This window comes from Nematostella vectensis, chromosome 9 (assembly GCF_932526225.1).
Source record: "Nematostella vectensis chromosome 9, jaNemVect1.1, whole genome shotgun sequence".
Lineage (NCBI taxonomy): Eukaryota > Metazoa > Cnidaria > Anthozoa > Actiniaria > Edwardsiidae > Nematostella > Nematostella vectensis.
The window spans coordinates 15,955,908-15,975,015 of record NC_064042.1 but is presented as its reverse complement, the minus strand read 5'-3'; the positions used below and the strand labels follow the sequence as shown (position 1 = coordinate 15,975,015).

Genomic DNA, 19,108 nt, shown 5'->3' with positions numbered 1-19,108 from the left:
CGGACCCCGCCCGACGTAGATTAACAATTGCCAATTGTTTATCTACCAGAACCCCGCCCGACGTAGATTAACAATTGCTAATTCCTTTTCTACGCGAAGGGGTCCCCGGTGTCTATGAAAAAACTTAGTCCCCCCCCCCAAGATAAAAAAGATGTAAGCGTTGAAAATTGCAGCAAGCGCAATTCACCAAGAGGAAGTTTCAAATGGAATAGTATCTGTCACAATTTCTCTAAAATCAAACTCCAAAGTGACGTATTTTATTATGAGTGGTAAACTGATTTATGAACATACAGTAGAATACATATCAAGAGCGTGAGGTTGAGGCTTTTCTAGAAACACTGGTTTTCAAGCTCCCCCAAAAATGTTTTTACTGATAGGGTCAACAGCATGCACAATAAAATCCAAAATGAGCCAAACAGCAATCCTAGTGGCAACATTTTGCACTTCACTGTAGCTAACTTAAAGTATTTCAACGTGACCAGTGGCGGCTAAGTAGCAAAGATACTGACACAGGTCTCCACAATTGTCTATTTTGCCCGTCTTTCATCTTTCCCCTCAGCACATTCTTATTACAGGGGGACCCCCATTTATCGGACATCACGACCTGAAGTGTCTACTATAAAAATGATGTCCGCTGAATAGAGGTCCTCAATATGGAGCTAAAATGTTAGTTTGCGTTTCACTGATAAAGTTAAACGGCTCTAATTTCGGACATAATTTGAGCTATAGATAAAAAGTGCACTACGTTAAATTACAGACATATTATTTACAATATGGCAAGGTTAGGCAGCCATAATGGAGTAGCAATAATTAAGCGCCTCCTCTACAGGATACTTTTGCATCCCCACACGGAGATCAGGGATTAATCTGCTTAATCACACTGGTATAAAATGCCATTTTAAAAATGTAACATCAAAGACTACAGTGGCACATATTAAGCGCCCCCTGGCGGCCAAGACAGGTTTTTTGGGGTTGGAGTATTTTCCAAATGATTCAGAGACTTATGCAGTACCACTGCATATTTTACTGAACTGCAATCATTTACAAGAAAGTTGTACTAGGCGTAGTTAATTATTGCAAAAGAAAAGGTTAAATTACTTTTTGTGCATGTTGCTAGAATAAATGTCATGTTGTTATTTGTTAAGTGTTATATTATATACAAAAGCCTTTGTAAAACATATGAAATAGGTAGTCTTTCTTATACAAAACAATCGTCTGAGTTCACATTTCCAAATCATCTGTATATTACATGAATTCTTTGCAAACTATGGCGATAAGACACAAGCTCCTGAGAGAAATTATCTGTCAAAACGACTGCAGACATAGAACACCTATTAACCGGTACCTTTTGACCCAGTTCTAGATACCTCAAATCATTCTCAAAGTCTCACTAAATCTAGCACAACTTCTGTTTTAGTAAGGGCTAAAATAAGGGCCTAAAGGTCAATTTAAGGGGACTTAAGTTGAGACTGAGCTATTTTGGAGATGTGTAAGTTCTGGGAATTCATCTCAGAGTTGCACTTTTCCCGTCTGCTTTTCCAGCAAGTAAATAGCACCAAACTTCCTGGGCTTGGCCAATCACCCGAAGCAACCCGTAGTTCAACAGACAACTTGAAGAGTAAGTTCGCTATGTTGGGCTGCAAAAAAAGTCAAGATAAATACCATGAGATGGTGGGCTACACAGGTACCTAAACAAGTCTCCTGGTTTTGGACAAAAGATCTCAGAAAAACCACAAACTCAATGTAACAGGTCAGAAATACCAAGTTTGAGCAAAAAAACCCAGGTTTTGTATTTTGTATTCTTTCTTCTACGGTGTAATCTAACATAGTAAACCTCATTATATTTTGTGTCTCTTACCTTTTGATGCGTTTAACTGTTCTTTCTACTAAGGTGTAATCTGACATAGTAAACCTTCTTATATTTTGTGGGTCTCTTACCTTTTGATGCGTTTTACTATTCTTTCTACCACAGTGTCACAAAATCCAGGCATGTCATTTTCTGCCGAGAGGAAAATTTCTTGAAGCTCCTGAACAACCTTGCCTTGCGAACCATATTTAGTGGCAAGCTGAAATGTAAAAGGTGGGGTAATTTAGAACAAAAAATCACTAGGAACCATTTTATCGGCCATGTATTCTTACCTCTGTTAGGACCGGTACTAGAACATTATTTAAACACCGAGAGACAGGGCGCTTAGGCTTGGATGTCTGCTCCTAATCGAAGAAAAGTTTAATTCAATTAGCATGTTACAATTCAAATAGGATATTTGCATCACTTATTTCGACAACATTCTTATCTTTATTACCAATCATATAATCATTCAACAAACAACTTATCACCATTACTTAATTAATTATTGTCATTGTAGCTATAACTATGAACCACAGTGTAATCATCATCATCATCTTTATAATACTAACCATCATCATAATTTATTTTTATCATCACCATGATCACAACCACCACCATCATCATTTCCATTACCATCATCAAGATAATCGTCGTCATGGTCATCACCATCACCATTATCATCATCACCACCACCATCATCACAATCACCACCATTAACAAATCATTGCTTGAAGATGATTTTATTTAAAAGTTACTCACAGACTGCATAGTTCTGTCTGAAGATGACACTTCTCCATTCTTTGCAGAGTCCTTGAAGTTAGGCATATTTTTAGGCCCCTTAAATGTGTTGAAGTCCCAATCCATGCTGTTATCATCATTATCACTAAAATAGAGCAAGTAACAGTCAATGTTTGTAGTGTGCATGGAACAAGTCATGCTACTGCTATGATAAAATATATGCCAAAACACTTTGTAAGTTTTTGTTTGGAAGATTGTGCAGACAAGATCATTTCATTATATCATACGCTAAAATAACTTCCAAACACTTAGTATGTTTTTGCTTGGAAGATTGTGCAAAGGAGATCATTTCAGATGAGATCATTCCATTTGTTTAAGGTCAAAAAGCATGAGATGGAATTCTGTTGTTTAGAATGCGAGTGTGAAGTTTGAACAATCACCCAAAAGATGGTGAAATTCTCCCATCTACAAGAAACTTGGTCCTACCCATCGCTATCATCCCCTGAACTGCTATCATCATCATCGTGGTTATTCTGCTTCCACTTCTTATGTCTCTCTATTAATTCAACTAAGTAAGCATTTTTCTTGGCTGTCTTGATAAAACGATGCTTGAGCAACTCTTTTGCAGTAGGTCTCTGTAGAAAAATTTCAATAGGACGGGACGATTACTACATAGATTAAACATAATTTTGAAAAAAAGTATTTTTCATGCAATTGATGCTTAAGACATATTCTCTTATAATTTTTTTTTTCAAAAAATCATATTGAAACAAGTGGGCTGCATTGGTAAAAATGTTAATTTAGGATTTCGTCAGTAATAATACAGCCCATTTGTTTCTACAATACACAAAAACACAGCATCACTGTAATGATACCATTGGAAACAGACTTTTTCTTAGCTAATTGTTATCATAAAAACTCACATCATTTGGATCCTTGTTCAAGCAGAGTGAGACAAATTCCTTGAAAGCCTTGCTAAAGTTGCCTGTCAGCTCAGGGGGGTTGTTCTTAGGGATCAGGAAGAGGACACGCATGGGGTGCAGGTCAGAGTTGGGGGGCTCCCCCTTGGCTAACTCTATTGCTGTGATTCCTAAAGACCAAATATCAGCCTAAAAAGAAATGGAAAAATATTAGCAAAACAAATCTCTTTATCAGATCCATTCTATGTAGCTAATAGTAAAGGGAAGAGAATAAAGACATGGATTTGCCCCCTATTCACCAGAACACCATCCTTGGTACAATTAAAATTAGAGATTCAAACATCATCAATCACATTTTTCCACCTGCTTATAGTGTTTTTTTTTTTACACAGGAGATGGGAGAACTGTAGACCAGAAGAAAAGGCAAAAATCCGAGGGAGGTGATGTTCATGTATTTACAAACTGATTATAAAATTATCATCATCATTTTCTAATGATAGCACAAATACCTTGGAATCATATGCAGACTGTTTGATAACTTCAGGGGCCATCCAGAAGGGTGTTCCAACAAATGTGTTCCTCTTGTTTAAGGTGTCTGTTAGCTGGCCGGCCACACCAAAGTCTGCCAACTTGACATCACCAGTCTCTGACATCAGCACATTAGCAGCTGAAAATGACAACAAGTATATAAGGACAAGTAATACAGCAATAGGTGACATGGGGATCTTTATAGGGCCTTTGCTTCCGAGATTTGATTACTGGTTCTATTGTGATTTGAGCCGCCTGGTTGTCTTTGCTCCAAGGGTTTCCAGGTTCTAACTACATAACTAGCAACAAACAAATATACTGTATTAACCGGTGTATAATGCACACCTGTGTGTAATCCGCACCCAAATTTCAAGGCCTTTTTCAAAAAAAATATTTGAAAACCCGCATATAATATGCAACTCCAAGAAAAAAAAAAGAAAATGAGAAACATTGTAGGTGAGAAGCAGTCACCAAATCTCTTAAAATAACATAGTAAAAGGTATTCCAAACAAAGAGTTGCAAAGAGACTGAGTCGAGTAAATTCCAACATGGCGGACAACAAGAAAATCACGGAAGGAAGGGAGCATAAATAATTGCTGTTTTTCTAGCAAGTTGTTGGGCTTATTTCCTTACAAAACACATGATCAGGAAATTAAAGATATTTTTCATTTGGAATACCTTTTACTATGTTATTTTTAAGAGATTTTGTGACTGCTTCTCACCTACAATGGGATCACCATATTTTCTTATTGATTTACACTTTTTATTATACTGAGAACAATGGGTTCCGAGTATAAAGCACACCCCGTTTTTCGAGGTCATTTTGGAAGTAAAAAAGTGTGCATTATACGCCGTGAATGGAGCACGGTGCCCCTTGCTGTAACCTGGCATATGAATTGTGTTGATGAGTAACACCCAAGGTTTTAGCATATGAATTGTGTTGATGAGTAACACCCAAGGTTTAATGAGAATATGAGACCTGCTTTTTTATTTCAGGTTTGTTTAGTGTGAACATTTAGGTTTTTGTGCATCAATTTTGTTGCACTTTTTATTGACATAAAAACAGAAGGAAAAAGCCATCTAAAATGTTAAAAAATGGCAAGATTGAGAGAAAGTAAACAAACCCAGTTGTGCAAAATATTGAAGTATCTGCAGAAAATTTTCTACATTTTTAGTTGAATGAAAGAAATTTTTTTATTACATAAATAGCAATAATTTTTTTGTAAAGGACCAGACACAAAAGTGTATATCAAGTACACTTGAGTAGTAATATTGTGGGCTTTAAAATGCTACTCATCAAATGGCCCTGATAAGGGCTGAGCCAATGTAATCAAGATAGGCTTTTAAGCCTCTTGGCACATCAAAGCCACTTTTCCTAAAATACACACTGGATTGAATATCATTGAATCTGCTGTCTTACTTATTCCCCGGCATCTATCTACTGTACAGCCCATAAAGTATGTGCCACATGTACGCATATCCAACATCTAATGTTGTTGCCATGGTACCTTTAATGTCTCTGTGTAGTTTCTTCTCTGTATGTAAATAATCAAGGCCTTTCAAGACCTCTCTTAGAATAGTAGCTATGTAAAATTCCTCTATGTTCCCAGCTTTCATCTGGCAAATAAAGTAAGCAATGCAGTTAATTGCTTAAGGAATGGATGGGTCCAGCTTTGTCTTAGTGGGAGATAGTTATTTAATTTGTGATACAAATTTTTAATCAAGAATCAATTTGTCCTGATTGAAATTAGAGATAGCTGCTAATTTGACCACACAGCAAATAATGGAAGAAATGGTAGACAGCAAGGCTGTTGAGTAATGTAAATGCTCAGTGGAAATTGGAATCAATTTAAGAGCAGATATTTATGAGGCCAAATATTAAAATAAATGATAAAGAAATATAGGTTGTTTCGTCAACAAAGTGTATATTGATCATGTACAGGGTCCTTCATTCTGTTTACTGCATATTATAACTGTGTCAGTAAAAATAAAAACTCACCAAAAATATAACGGTATCTAAAGGAATACAGATTAAATGATAATTTTTCTCTCTAGAACTTTTAGAATGACATTTAAAAAAACCTGACTCACCAAGTCCAGGGCGGATCCACCACCCAGATACTCCATAATAATCCATAGCTTAGTTCCCTGGAATAAAAAAAAAATTAAAATTGAAAATAATAAACTACATTGTCTTGATTTAAAGAGGAATTGAAGCTTAACTTCCTACAGCACTCTGTTGTATCAAACCCATCTATATGACCAATCAAACTAATATTTTTCTTCTGATAAAGAATACAGCAAATGCAAGTAAGACAATGTAAATCTTGCCACCTGCCAGCCTTGAAAGAAAACTTTGATAAGTATTCTCAGGAAATCTCAACAAATAAGACATTCACCCACTTCTACTAGCTTCACTACAACTATGAAGCAAAGAAGAAAACAAAGAAAAAGATAGAAATAATGACCAAAATTAGAATAATAAGCTATTCATGGCAAATAGTTGTTCACTCTTAACTGTTTTTTTTTAACATATTTTTTTACAAGTTGTAATACACACATCTTTTAAATTGGCATTTATCACAGCAACAATTAAAGAATTTAGACAAACTTTTCTTCATCTTTCAAATGTTGATTTTAGGAATGCAAACAGACATTATCAAAGAAGCAAGGGAATCATGAACAATATTTAAATTTCTCCTCTAGCCCGTTAGACTTGAAGTTGCCCTTGTATGTACTTAAGATTTAGAGCAATTTTATATTCTTATTTATTCTTAATCATTCATCAAGTCTGATAGCTGTCAGCTTCTCTAAATATTTTCCTCAATCTGATGACACAACTATAAATATAGTGCCCTTAGAAAAGGTGTTAAAGTGAATAATATTTAAAAAAAACTCATTCAAATAATAAATTGTGATACATCCTTTGGACTAATCTGGGCTCATATCCAAAACAGAAAAATCTATAGTAACACAAGAGTGTAACAATGTCATGGATGGGGGATTTGAATTGTTTCTACAATGGGAATAATGTGATCTTAGAGAAGGGCAATTAGGCACAACACAGAAACAATTTTGAGCAGTGATGTCATCGAACAAACTTTACAAAACTTTCTAAGAGGCTAGACAATTAAGTAATAGTTGAGATCAATTGCAGAATGAATAATTCATTATCTATTGAAGCACTTCCTTACTTGGTATCGTATCTATGTCACAACTACACGACCGACCTGAAGGCCTTGAGGTGAATAGCAACAACTACAAGTAACATACACAATCCATACTCCTACACGCTCGTCCTATATGAGCGAACATGGACCGCTAATAGCAACTGCTGGATTTTATGCATATAGTGGTTGAGCATTTTTGTACAATCCTCTTTATCAAGGCTTAAAAATGCAATAAATTGCATGAGGATGCAACTACATAAAGATTCCGTTAATTTGCTAAAAATATTAATAAATGGTGAGCGAATTTGAATAGTGGTTTTCTCGCCCATCCTTTTCCGTCTCGGCAATAATGATGTGTTTTGATAGGCCTCGTCATTGATTCCATAGCAATTTTTAAAATATATCTTATGAATAAATCAACGAATCCAAATATCCCACGAATTTACAATCCTGTGATATTTAGTCGACAAGAGTTGATACAGGATTAGAAAACAAACACAGGAACACTAAAGTATACAGCCCTTCCCCTCCTTATAAACAACATGATCAAATTCATTAATGCATAGAATAGGGTCTATAGAATGAGAATTAAACTTTATAGGCAGTACTGAGATAAAGGAATACTCACTTTTAGGTAAGATCCGTGGTATTTCGTTACATAGAGGCTATCGCACTGGGAAAGAACGGTGATTTCTTGTTGGATGTCTTCTATTTCGTCTTCAGCTTCCTCCAAATCAATAATTTTGATAGCGACGACTTCATTTGTACGGTTATCGATCCTATACCGAGATGCGAGAAAGTGAAATCATAGGTAAGACTTGTAGAAGGGATGGAAATAATGTCAAGTCAAAAGGAATGAGACGAGAGAGGTCTAGTTTCAGAGATATCCTCCTACCCTTTGAAGACTTCGCCGAAAGATCCTTTTCCGATGCGCTCTAGCTTCGAGAACAGCTTCTCCGGATCGGCTTTCATTCCCTTATAAAATACAGAAAGAGGTTAAATACGACCAGTTATTACTGCAGCAGAGAAACCAGCGCCAGTGAGTTCCAGGTAGTCTTGAACAAGAAAAATTCTTGCGACGAAAAAGACTTTGCACGAGTTTCGAGAAAGCCAAGGTTGAATTGAGAGAGTGCACGGTGATAGCCACTTCTGATGCGATTTAGGCACATTTTGTTCTGAAGAGCATAAATTATAGAATCCTGTGGACGGTTCGCCGAGGGTAAATAGCTTTGTAAAACCCTTACCAAGTTACTGGCGGCCATTCAGTAACAACAACATTCGCAACCGGAACCCAAAAAACATCAAGTTCTCTAGCTGCCAAGTCTTCGACTTTAGACGACTCGTGAGAGCCTATTCAAAAGTGATCAACAAGCTCTTGTTATACCATCATCCTGGTGCAATTCCAAAGACTAATTGAAATAGTGGAAATCCAGTATTTTGATGTTTTTTCTCAGTTGAGTATGGAAGCAGAGCACCTCAACTGAACCGCCATACTGTCATCGAAACGCATTACAGAAATCGCCCCCCATATATGGCAATACCACGTGACATGGTCCAGGGCACTAAAGAGGGTGCGGTCGCACCACAGCCACCCCGACATCGTGACTGCGTTGCAAATTTCAGAAATTTATAATCAAAAATCAATTCTAAGTTCATTATATTTTTAAGGCGACTCATAATTTAAAAAGCAAACAAAATGTCGTGATCTTATTGATATGAACCTCTTTCGGGCAGAGAGCAGGGAAATGTATTATAATTTATTTTAGCAAAGTCATTCATGTTAACATTTTTCTCTAAACGCTTAAACGGATTCTGCTTTGCGAGGAAGTAGGCAATCCCTATTTTGAATGAAAAGATAAGTGAACCTGAACATAGTCCAAAACAGGGCAAATCTTGTCGGAATGTTATCGGAAAGCAATCGTGAAATTCTCGGCGGCACATGCAAGCGAGGCGCAGTGACATGCGCGGTTATTTGGCGGGAAGTGACATTTTACTGCTTTTACTGCACGTTGCACGGGAGTTTTCGACAACAAATGTCTGCAACTTTAGAGCAAATTTTCAAACGATCTACTTCATATCCACCAAAAATGAAACCGTATGTACTTTTACAAAGGCTAACTGCGAATGTATGCACACGCTTGACTTGTGATCGGTCTTATTTTGCCGATGATTTGTTTTTGTAGGAAGGGAAGAACAGAGCTCGGAGACATCACAGCACATAACATCAAACAGTTGAAAAAGTTGAACTCAGTTGTGTTCCCTGTCAGCTATAATGATAAGGTACCGTAACTAGCTCGTCGAATTGCTGTAATATTCTATTTAGTATTTTTTTAGGTCTAGTAGTTTGTAGATCTTTATTTTCTCATAATTAAAAGAACAATTCCATTTGTACATTCCTCTATACAGATCAACCATGCACAACACAAGTGTTTTTAATATGAATAAAATCAATTATTAATGCTATTAAGATCTCGATCTCGATACGAGAAACGCTAAAGGTTTATTTTTTAGCTCACAATTAGCAGGCTCAGGGGTGAGGGAGTCCGGGATTCTGAGGATTGATATTTGTTTTTTACTTTAATATATAATTTACAGTAATTATCCCCCCCTCTCGTGAATCATGGATATATTAATTTAATCATGGATCACAGATATTGATTTTTCTCTTTGGCAAATCATAGTAAATAAAACAGCCTGTTTATGAGTCATGGAAATATTTGGACCTATTTAATTCATCTGGTGGAAGGGTTTGGTCTCTTAGGGGGTCAGGTCAGAGCATCAGCAATGTAAGCTTGTAATTCCCACCAAGATTTCTCAACAAATATCAGTTACAGTTGCCATTTGTTTATTTATCTTGGCTGCATTAGAAGAAACTCCCTTTTAAGCCACATTTCTATCTGCTGGCTATCTGCATTAATAAAACAAAATCATGGTTGGCAATAACATTTAGAAAAAAATTGCATTAAGTGGTAATATTTGTGTTCTTAGTGTACTCTGTCCATCTTATCACTTGTATTCAGGGCTTTGATGTGATACTTGGTGTGCTAACTTTTGTCTTCAGTTTTACAAGGATGTCCTTGAAGTGGGGGAGCTGGCAAAACTGGGTGAGTTCTTTGCCATAAGGTTAACATGGGTTAATGTCTGATCTTAATGTTTTTTTTTTCTATGCAGCCTTCTACAATGATATAGTTGTGGGTGGAGTCTGTTGCAGAGTTGATCAAACAGAGGATGCCCGTAGACTCTACATAATGACCTTAGGATGCCTAGCTCCTTATAGGAGATTAGGAATTGGTAAGAATCATAACCAGGGGATTGGGTAGAGTTGATAGGAGATTAGGAATTGGTAAGAATCATAACCAGGGGATTGGGTAGAGTTGATAGGAGATTAGGAATTGGTAAGAATCATAACCAGGGGATTGGGTAGAGTTTATAGGAGATTAGGAATTGGTAAGAATCATAACCAGGGGATTGGGTAGCAAATAGGGAATGTATTTTAACATGGGGTTGAAAGATACACATATATTAAATGGTTTTAATTTACTTAGCTAGTTACAAGTAACCAATTTATGTTTAAGAATTCTTTTGCAGTTGTGGCAGGCCCAGTATTTTCACCAAGCAGCTTACCCTTTATTTTCCATGTGTTTTTTTTTTACATTTCTTACACATAAAAAATATGTGAGAAAAGTGGCCCCTCCCCTCTGGACTGAGGTTTTTTACTTTTCTAAACCCTCTTTTCTTTTCTCTATCAAAATATTTGGGAAGATGCTGTTTGTGTATTATCTAATCTGACGTATACCTTATTTTTCAGGAACTATTATGCTAGAACATGTGCTCAAAGTTTGTGAAAAAGATGGAAATATTGACAACATTTACTTGTGAGTATATTGTCGTAGGTGTGACAAACTACCCTCATTCATGGGTTAAAGTTTGCACACAAACCTCCTTCACCTATGGCCTCTGCATTCAGTTTATAGAGTGCAGCAGAGTTGCTCATTTTATGAGAAGGCCACTTTTATCTAGTGGTATATTAAAAATGAACCCTTAAAAATAATTTTCAACTGGCTAGCATAAGCAGAGGTAGTCAGTTTTATTTTTGCCTTAATCAGTTTTTTTGGGGTTAATAATTATTTGTTTAAGACTGGAAATTATGAAGCTGATTCTACAGTCCTGCATTAGGTCATTCTTATAATTCTGGAGTACCTTGAGTGTAGGTGTTTAATTGAAACTGGGCATTTTAATGAACACTTGCAGTATAAGTAAAATTTTGCTTTGTTTTTGTAGGCATGTACAGATCAGTAACCAAGGGGCAATAGATTTTTACCAGAAATTTGGATTTGAAATTATTGAAACAAAGAAACAATACTACAAAAGAATAGATCCAGCCGATGCTTATGTCCTACAGAAAACACTAAAGAACAAAGATAAGGAATAACAAGAATTAATAGTGCACCCTTCTTATGTGTCTGTAAATGAATTCAGTTTAAAATAGGTAAATATAGTAGTGTATATTTGCCAAACTTGATGGGAACAGCCTTTATACAAGAATGTTCTGTATGGAGATATCCATACAGGAGATACGCCTTGATTTTTTTTTATCAGGACCACCATGCTATAGCTGCTGAGTAGTCCCAGAATTCGACCATGCCCACTGGGTGGATGGATTGAGCTAGTCCAGACCTGGGCTCTTTGTGCTGGGGACTTGGGTTGTGGGGGAGGAACACCAGTCTTGCTTGAGCAAGTGCATGAACATGATTTGCGGCAAAGATTTAAAAGTGCAACTGTTGCCACAAAGTTTGTTTTGAGTCGACAGCCTGCCTCTTTTGTAAACAATAATGTTTTCCAACAAGACACTATATTCTTGATACGAAAAAAGGTGGTTACAGATGTAGCGAGACATTCCTTTGAAGCCAGAGTGCAAAGAGCCCAGGTCTGGACTAAGATTGAGCAAAAATGAATACTGTCAGAGCCCAGTAATGACAGGAACATCCTACACAAGAAAAAAAACTGTTTTCCACCTGTATTTATGCAATCTTAGTGTCTCTGTCCAGCAGACACCGTCATTCACATTACATGTGATCCTGCATTGAATAATACAAGGCAAACCTTGGATCACCAATCTGGACTTAATCCTGTCCATGCCCGCTGCGGTTAACCAAGGGAACTAAAAACATTTGTGTGGAATTTCTCAGTCTTCATTCTTGTAACATTGATCTGTTGAGTACATGCCCTGAAAATCATGGTGTAGCCCTCATGGTGTAGCCCATATATTTTGCTCATATTGAAATAACAGCTCTACAACTGCCATTACCTGAAAATTCCTTGGAAACTGTAAACATATTTCACTTTATTGTTTAAAAGGTAAATTTTATGTACCCAAATGGAACCCCTGATGTAACAAAAACTGACTGATGTAGAAAGTAAAGAATAATGGATAAACCATTTTATTTTCAAGTAATTTTACTCCACTACTCCACTTGTTTATACTTAACAACTTTACACTGCAGAAAAATAAATATGAACACTTTGAATTTATGCTGTAATCTCAGGAGCAATCATTGGGCTATGAATCTTATTGTTGAATAAAAAAATGATTCAACTATAAATCTGTGATTTGATTATTTATAGTGTTTCTTGAAACAATTTTTATAGCAAACTTAAGTAATAACATCAGATAAGGCTTTTAAAGCCTAAGATATTTTGCCATAAAAACCGAAGTGTTTAATATTCAGGGAATCAGATTCTGAATTACTGCACTTTCTGAAGAGAAACTTTAATAAAACTATGACTACTACCTTATTTTTAATGTTTAATGTATGGATGACTTCATGTGGAATATTGTCTGCAGTGCAAGTCTTGAGAATGGGTTCTTTTCATCTCAGGAATAACTTCAGGAATCTCAATATACACCTATTTCAGTACAATCAAACCTTTCAATCATGTATCATGACTTGTTCCACAGCCAGCAATGCATAAATGCTTACTGAAAATTGGGAATACAAAAGATGAAAAAAAATCTAATTTTCACAATTGTTCAAATGCATTTCAAGCAATACCTGGAACCTCATGGTGCATGGTTTGCTGGTTCAATGATACTTGAAATAGGTGTTTATGTCTAGCACAAGGCACTAGCATGATGTCTCTTCTCGGTTATGAATTTTTCTTATTTGCTGTTTGTAACACGGCTGTTTTACTCCCCGATAACCTTCATGATTCTGTCTCTAATTTTCTTAGTAGCTTTCTGCGCATTTGGTATGATGTATCGTTCAACAGATTTGACTTGTATATCATCATCATCAGATGCAATTCCATATTTGAATGTAATCAGTTCTGGGTGTTTCCGCTTGGAAGTGATCTTTACAACATTGCTAAAGTGATGCCGGTGCTGTATGTGGGCCCATCCTGGTCTTTTCGGGATTTCTCGCAGTACAAACATGTGGAGTTCTGTTAGCAGGATATGGCTGGGGAAACAATAATCATACATTAATTATCATATTTGTACATAACAGCACAGCTAGAGGACCACCCTGAAAATCATACATTAATTATCATATTCATACATAACAGTACAGCAGAGTACCACCCTAATAATCATTCATTATCATATTTGTACATAACAGTAAAGCTAGAGTACCACCCTGATAACCATACATTAATAACCATATTCTTACATAACAGTATAGCTAGAGTACCACCCTGATAATTTCATGAAGCCAATGAGTATGCAAGAAAAGTGTTATCTTGGTGGAACTGCCATCACAAGCCAACCGGTGAACCAAATAAATACTTGAGTACACTTGAGAACACAACAGAATCCTGCTAGTTATAAAAGTCATGTCGATCAAAACAGCGCTCATAATGTCTACAGTTGCCAACAAGGCAATTTGGTGGAGCAATTCCACCCCCCTACACACAGGCTAGAGTAAACAGAACAGCTCTTTTACCTGTTTGCCAGGTAGCCATTTGCTAAGACTTCCTGGCATTTGAATGAGCCTAGAACATCCTTTCTGTTGAGCCACGTGTCCAAATTCACAGCCTCTTTGCGGGCTTCATCTTCTGAGCTGGACACACTGTAGGTATCTGGAAAACATCAGTTCACATCAATCATTCTATCTATTTTATATCAAATGCAGAATTTAATCATGGATCAAGTTGCAAGAATTACAGTAAGGTTCTTTCAACCTTCTAAAAAAAATTACATATTTTGCAGTAAATTAAGTAAGATGGCCGAAACATTGCAACCGTTACAAATGCACAAGTTAAATAGCTTCTTCTGTATCTACAATACCAAACTATACAAGAAAATCGCAGAAACGGCACCGATTAATTCCTTCACACGCAGTCACTACTAGTCAAAATGCCGTGCAGAATGGCGGGCTCACAACAACAATAAAGGCCTAGACGCGCACAGTGGTGTGCAAATAGTTGTTCTGCTGCACTGTGACGCTATTATTGGGTGAAACAGTATCATCACTCGTAACTGCTGCCTTTTCTACGGCCGTTTGTTCGGCAGGAGGATTCGCTTTCGTGCCTTCGTTATCCATTATCTACATGCTGTGAAATTAGCGACGGCACTCTCACAGCACACAGGACAGGAGCAAAAGCAGCGCCCGCATACCCGACCGCTGACAAAACAAACTACTTCTAACAAAGAGGCCGCTAACCTAAAATAACCCAGATATAGTCTTCTATGCTAGAAGCTTGAGCTTAGTAACTGGAAAATTCATGATTAACGCATACGCACCGGCCTCATCGTCGTCATCGTCGATACTAAAGACCGGCTGTACATCCCTGTAGCGCCGACCAGGGCGATCCGTACTGCTCACGTGCCTGTCATGGAATTCATCTGTCAGTAAATCATTTACAGCAGTACAGGTGAGACTTTTAGCGCGCAGACACTTACGACAAACGCCGTTACTTCCTCAACCTTTCACAAGCTTTTATTTTGCGCACACGAAGAAGAGTGTGAGCTTTTATTTTCTCTGGCAAAATAACCGCGAAAAGCGCGAAGATAGGTAACATAGTGTAGCAAGGGAAACAGGGCTAGGCTTCAGCATACCCGTCCCCTTATTTGCTTCCCTGGTAGCAGAGGCCTCTTTTCTCTGTATTTCCCTGGGCTGGAGTTCGCGAGGAAAAGATACCTCTGCCATGGGTCGAAACTGTTTCTGTTGCGCATGCGTGAGCGTTAATAAGCGACCGACGTGCCAAAACCCGTACCATCGCGCGAAAGCTGTCAATATGCTTTGCATGGGTTTAGTCGTAAATCATGAATCAAACTCCGGTTAGTTCTCCTCTTCGAAAAAAGAAAACAACTGTTCAATTTCAATCACCTAAAACGTCACTAAAAAGATTGAACAACAAACGCAGCAAAGACGAGTTTTGTCTTGTTTGTGGGATTAATTTCAAGACATCTGGGCAGGCGAGTTTCTTCAATGTAAATATCGCACAGTTGGATTCGAAGAAAATGTTACAAAACTTTTTGGTAAACTTAGATCAGCTATTCCCAGAAGAATATGCAAAACCTGTAAACGGAAGATTGACTCGTTAGTCAAAAGAGAGAAAATTCTGAATGAAGATAAGGCATTGAATGGCATCTTTTATGATTCGTCTCGTGATATTTCTACGGAGGACGCCGTTTCGAATGCGGGCTTATTATCCCGCAGCGGATATACGTTTCATGCATGCGCTAGTCATTGTGGGCTCAAATAGTGGCCAGTAATTAATGAACGTAGCATGCGCTCTGGATCTCGTAAACGATCGTGGACGGCGGTTTGTTAAAACGAACTTGCGACCCATGGCAGAGGTATCTTTTCCTCGTGAACTCCAGCCCAGCGAAATACAGAGAAAAAAGGCCTTTGCTTGCAGGGAACTTATTTGCATTTTCCTTGTATTTACTGGCTCGTTCTATAGAAATCGAGGTCCCATTGTGGACTCTTTTTGGACGGGTACTCTGAAGTTGTTCCGGTAAAAGTATGTAAACGTAAAAAAAAGGGATAAAACAGTTCATCTGGCTCGAATCGCGGTAATCAAGGTCCCGTAGGTTCATGTCTAGTAAAGTTACCTTTCAACGGGTTGACTTGACTCGGCGATGAAGTGGCCAATCTTTTCCTTCACATTTGCACCCCTTGACAGCAGCGCGGAGGACAGCATGCCCACTAGACCGCTCTGTGCGCAATCAGATACAATACATCAGGAATCAACACCTCACAGAATCAGATACAATACATCAGGGATCAACACCTCACAGAATCAGATACAATACATCAGGAATCAAGACCTCACAGAATCAGATACAATACATCAGGAATCAACACCTCACAGAATCAGATACAATACATCAGGAATCTACACCTCACAGAATCACCAACATGTAGCCGCTCGTCTCGGAGGCAAGCTATGTGACTCAGGGACGAACCTAGCCTGCTTGCCGGCTCTCCAGTGGGTTTATTCGGAAATTACTGCCGAAACTCCGAAAATAGTAATTTCCAAATAAACCCACAGGAGAGCCGGTCGGCGAAAGTGGGCGAAAAGTAAAAAGAAAATTTGCGCAAGAAAATAATGTACCTCAGACACGGATGGATACAAAGGAGACTAGAAGATCAAAACTTATGCACTAAAACTTTCCGTTGGTAGCACACATGCGAACAGGCTTGTTTTATTTCGTAAGATGGGTGACCATGTTAGGCTCTGAGCCACGATAAGTCAAAGAGACAAACCAGTCCCTCTAACATCTGCCACTCAAATTGCTTAATTTGGTCGCGATCGCGTAGTTTTCACATTATCGCCCCGGTCAACTCTGATGGCATTTTAATAGTATTTCGATACAACTTCGCGTGTAATTTTAAGGCCTGAACACTGCTTCACGCGATCGGGCGATCATATAAGAAATAAGGCCCCACTTCCGTGTCATCACAAAGGCTTACTTTTCCATCCGTTGGACTCTGGTCACCTCTGGAGAGCTCGTGATAACTCTACAAAGAAAAGGGGCCAAATAAGCGCAAGACGTAAATAGAACCCAAGTCCATCGTTGGGGACCCAGGGCGTTGCGACAAATAAACTGAGGGAGAGGAGAATATTTCAAGTCATGCAGACGAAATAATTCTCTTTTAATAGCAAAGAAATTAGGTGTATACATTTTCTAATTATGATCAACAATAGCATCCACACTCACCTCGTCTTCAGAGTACGAACCCGGCGCGCACACGATACATTTCTGCATCGAGTGGTCGGACAGGCTGGCGGACAGGTCGTCGGACAGTAGCTCATGAAGCGCTAAACGGACAGATGGGGAATGGCGGTCAGGCCGAAACACGGGCAATGGGTTACATGTGGACCCTTACTGGTCTGCTCACATGTGTGAAAATCTGCGATTACACATAGCGAGAACCAACGTACAAATGCAAGCATGCATCAATCTAAACCTTGATTCCAGGATATTTTCTCACCTTGATATCCGCCTCTTGCTAAGCTGACATACTTGGCTTTCCTCTGAAAGAAAAAAAAACGATATTCACATTGTATTCTTCCCTTTCCTTCTCTGTAGACAGGGCGGGCGCCAAAAGGTCATTTGAAGTGCGTTACCACTACCCTATGTCTTCGAGAATATACGACTTGCACTATGAAATCACGTGACTTTTTGGATGCGAATTCGCGCACGCTCTGGCTTCTGGCAAAATAACGGCGGCAGCCATCTCTGGTTATTTCTCCCGTGTGTTTGCCACCCAAAAAGTCACGTGATTTCTTAGTGCGAGTCGCCTGTTGCCCAAACAGCCCCAGGCACTTGGTTCCCGCTGCATGACGGTATAGCACGAGGGTGTTGTGGAGCAGGTACCTGCCGCGTTTGTTTGTCGCAAGAGTAACGCAATCCTACGCAAGTATAGATTATGTTTCACGCAAATACACAATATGTTTCGTGCGAGGTTTAGGAGAGTCATAGATAAGATAGACTACGCCATTTCCGTTATTGTATTAACACATGGAATTTTTCATGTCATCTGAGACAAATGGGCTCCAACTAAATAGGCAATAAACAAAGACGAGAACATAAACAAGAACAATATGGCATCTAGCTGTGCTTAGTAAAAGATCGAAAGCATAGGGAAAAAAAGTGAAGAATGCTTAATACACACGCCCAAGCATGAAGGAGAACTCCTCAATCTATGAGCTTGGACCAGCGCCCTATAAGCCGGGAGTGGGACCCGTGGTGCAAGTATAGCTTAGGGTATAACTGAATGCGTCTCCACCTTGGGTTGCTTCACATTTTCCACGCACCCAACAAGAGGCTTGTCGGGGTCCTCCACATCAGCCTCTCCTTCAAACAGCACTTGGAATATAGCATTGTGTTCCAGCTCCGCCATGGCTACGTGAGGTCTATTCCAATCACCGTAGATTTCGCAACAAGATTATGGGGTGGTGGCGCCTAGCATTGCATATCAGGCCATCACTTGCGCCACGGAATCACGTGTAAGTCACGTGTAAGTCAGGCCGCACCCAAGAACCACGTTTTGTCAACTCAATTCATGTGGACCGCTTTTCGAATTTTGTGAGAAATATGTATAAATTGTTCAATTATTGTCCTTATTGTCTGTTGGCAGCTGATAATTCAGTGCCAACTGCCAACGGATGAAATAAACAAGCATTATTATTATTATTAATATTATTATTATTATTATTATTATTATTATTATTATTATTATTATTATTATTATTATTATTATTATTATTATTATTATTATTATTATTATTATTGTTATTATTATTATTATTATCATTATTATCACTATTATCATTATTAATGGTGTTGTTATTGTTATTATTTTTATTATTATTATTATTATATTTATTATTAATTCCGAATCACTCTTTTACTAATTTTCTCACCCCGGACTGTCGAGGGGACTTGAATG

The 19,108-nt window shown here is 38.1% G+C and overlaps 3 protein-coding genes across 4 annotated transcripts in view; 1 reads left to right on the top strand and 2 right to left on the bottom strand.

Annotated features, from left to right (window-relative positions):
• Positions 1–241: 241 nt before the first annotated feature.
• LOC5502911 (serine/threonine-protein kinase 24) lies at positions 242–8,721 on the bottom strand. The gene is made up of 12 exons (XM_032371204.2): positions 8,450–8,721; positions 8,101–8,180; positions 7,834–7,984; positions 6,127–6,183; positions 5,544–5,652; positions 4,017–4,174; positions 3,511–3,696; positions 3,074–3,222; positions 2,609–2,732; positions 2,140–2,211; positions 1,939–2,066; positions 242–1,637 (listed from the first exon to the last, which is right to left on the bottom strand). The coding sequence occupies exons 1-12, from the start codon at positions 8,465–8,467 to the stop codon at positions 1,628–1,630; spliced, it is 1,242 nt and encodes a 413-aa protein (XP_032227095.2). The 5' UTR covers positions 8,468–8,721; the 3' UTR covers positions 242–1,627.
• Positions 8,722–9,161: 440 nt separating this feature from the next.
• On the top strand, positions 9,162–12,808 carry LOC5502899 (N-alpha-acetyltransferase 50). The gene is made up of 6 exons (XM_001623988.3): positions 9,162–9,300; positions 9,389–9,485; positions 10,267–10,309; positions 10,377–10,496; positions 11,014–11,080; positions 11,487–12,808. Exons 1-6 carry the CDS (start codon positions 9,239–9,241, stop codon positions 11,635–11,637), a joined length of 540 nt encoding a protein of 179 aa, XP_001624038.2. The 5' UTR covers positions 9,162–9,238; the 3' UTR covers positions 11,638–12,808.
• LOC5502901 (TBC1 domain family member 23) overlaps positions 12,645–19,108 on the bottom strand; it is a 25,451-nt gene continuing 18,987 nt past the window's right edge. For both annotated transcript variants that reach the window (XM_032371201.2, XM_032371203.2), the window contains exons 12-18: positions 17,648–17,690; positions 17,374–17,474; positions 17,126–17,173; positions 16,264–16,367; positions 14,947–15,032; positions 14,147–14,282; positions 12,645–13,663 (exon numbers count right to left, since the gene is read on the bottom strand). In XM_032371201.2, the coding sequence (XP_032227092.2) occupies positions 13,393–13,663; positions 14,147–14,282; positions 14,947–15,032; positions 16,264–16,367; positions 17,126–17,173; positions 17,374–17,474; positions 17,648–17,690 (789 nt within the window). In that variant the 3' untranslated portion in view covers positions 12,645–13,392. The remainder of the gene's footprint in view (positions 13,664–14,146; positions 14,283–14,946; positions 15,033–16,263; positions 16,368–17,125; positions 17,174–17,373; positions 17,475–17,647; positions 17,691–19,108) is intronic.

Coding starts and splice junctions, on each gene's coding strand:
- LOC5502911 (XM_032371204.2), bottom strand. Junction 7,985..8,100: donor TTCGGCGAAGTCTTCAAAGG/GTAGGAGGATAT, acceptor ATCTCGGTATAG/GATCGATAACCGTACAAATG. Junction 3,223..3,510: donor TGAACAAGGATCCAAATGAT/GTGAGTTTTTAT, acceptor ATTTTTCTACAG/AGACCTACTGCAAAAGAGTT.
- LOC5502899 (XM_001623988.3), top strand. CDS start 9,239: ATGTCTGCAACTTTAGAGCAAATTTTCAAACGATCTACTTCATATCCA. Junction 10,497..11,013: donor TTATAGGAGATTAGGAATTG/GTAAGAATCATA, acceptor CTTATTTTTCAG/GAACTATTATGCTAGAACAT. Junction 11,081..11,486: donor AATATTGACAACATTTACTT/GTGAGTATATTG, acceptor TTGTTTTTGTAG/GCATGTACAGATCAGTAACC.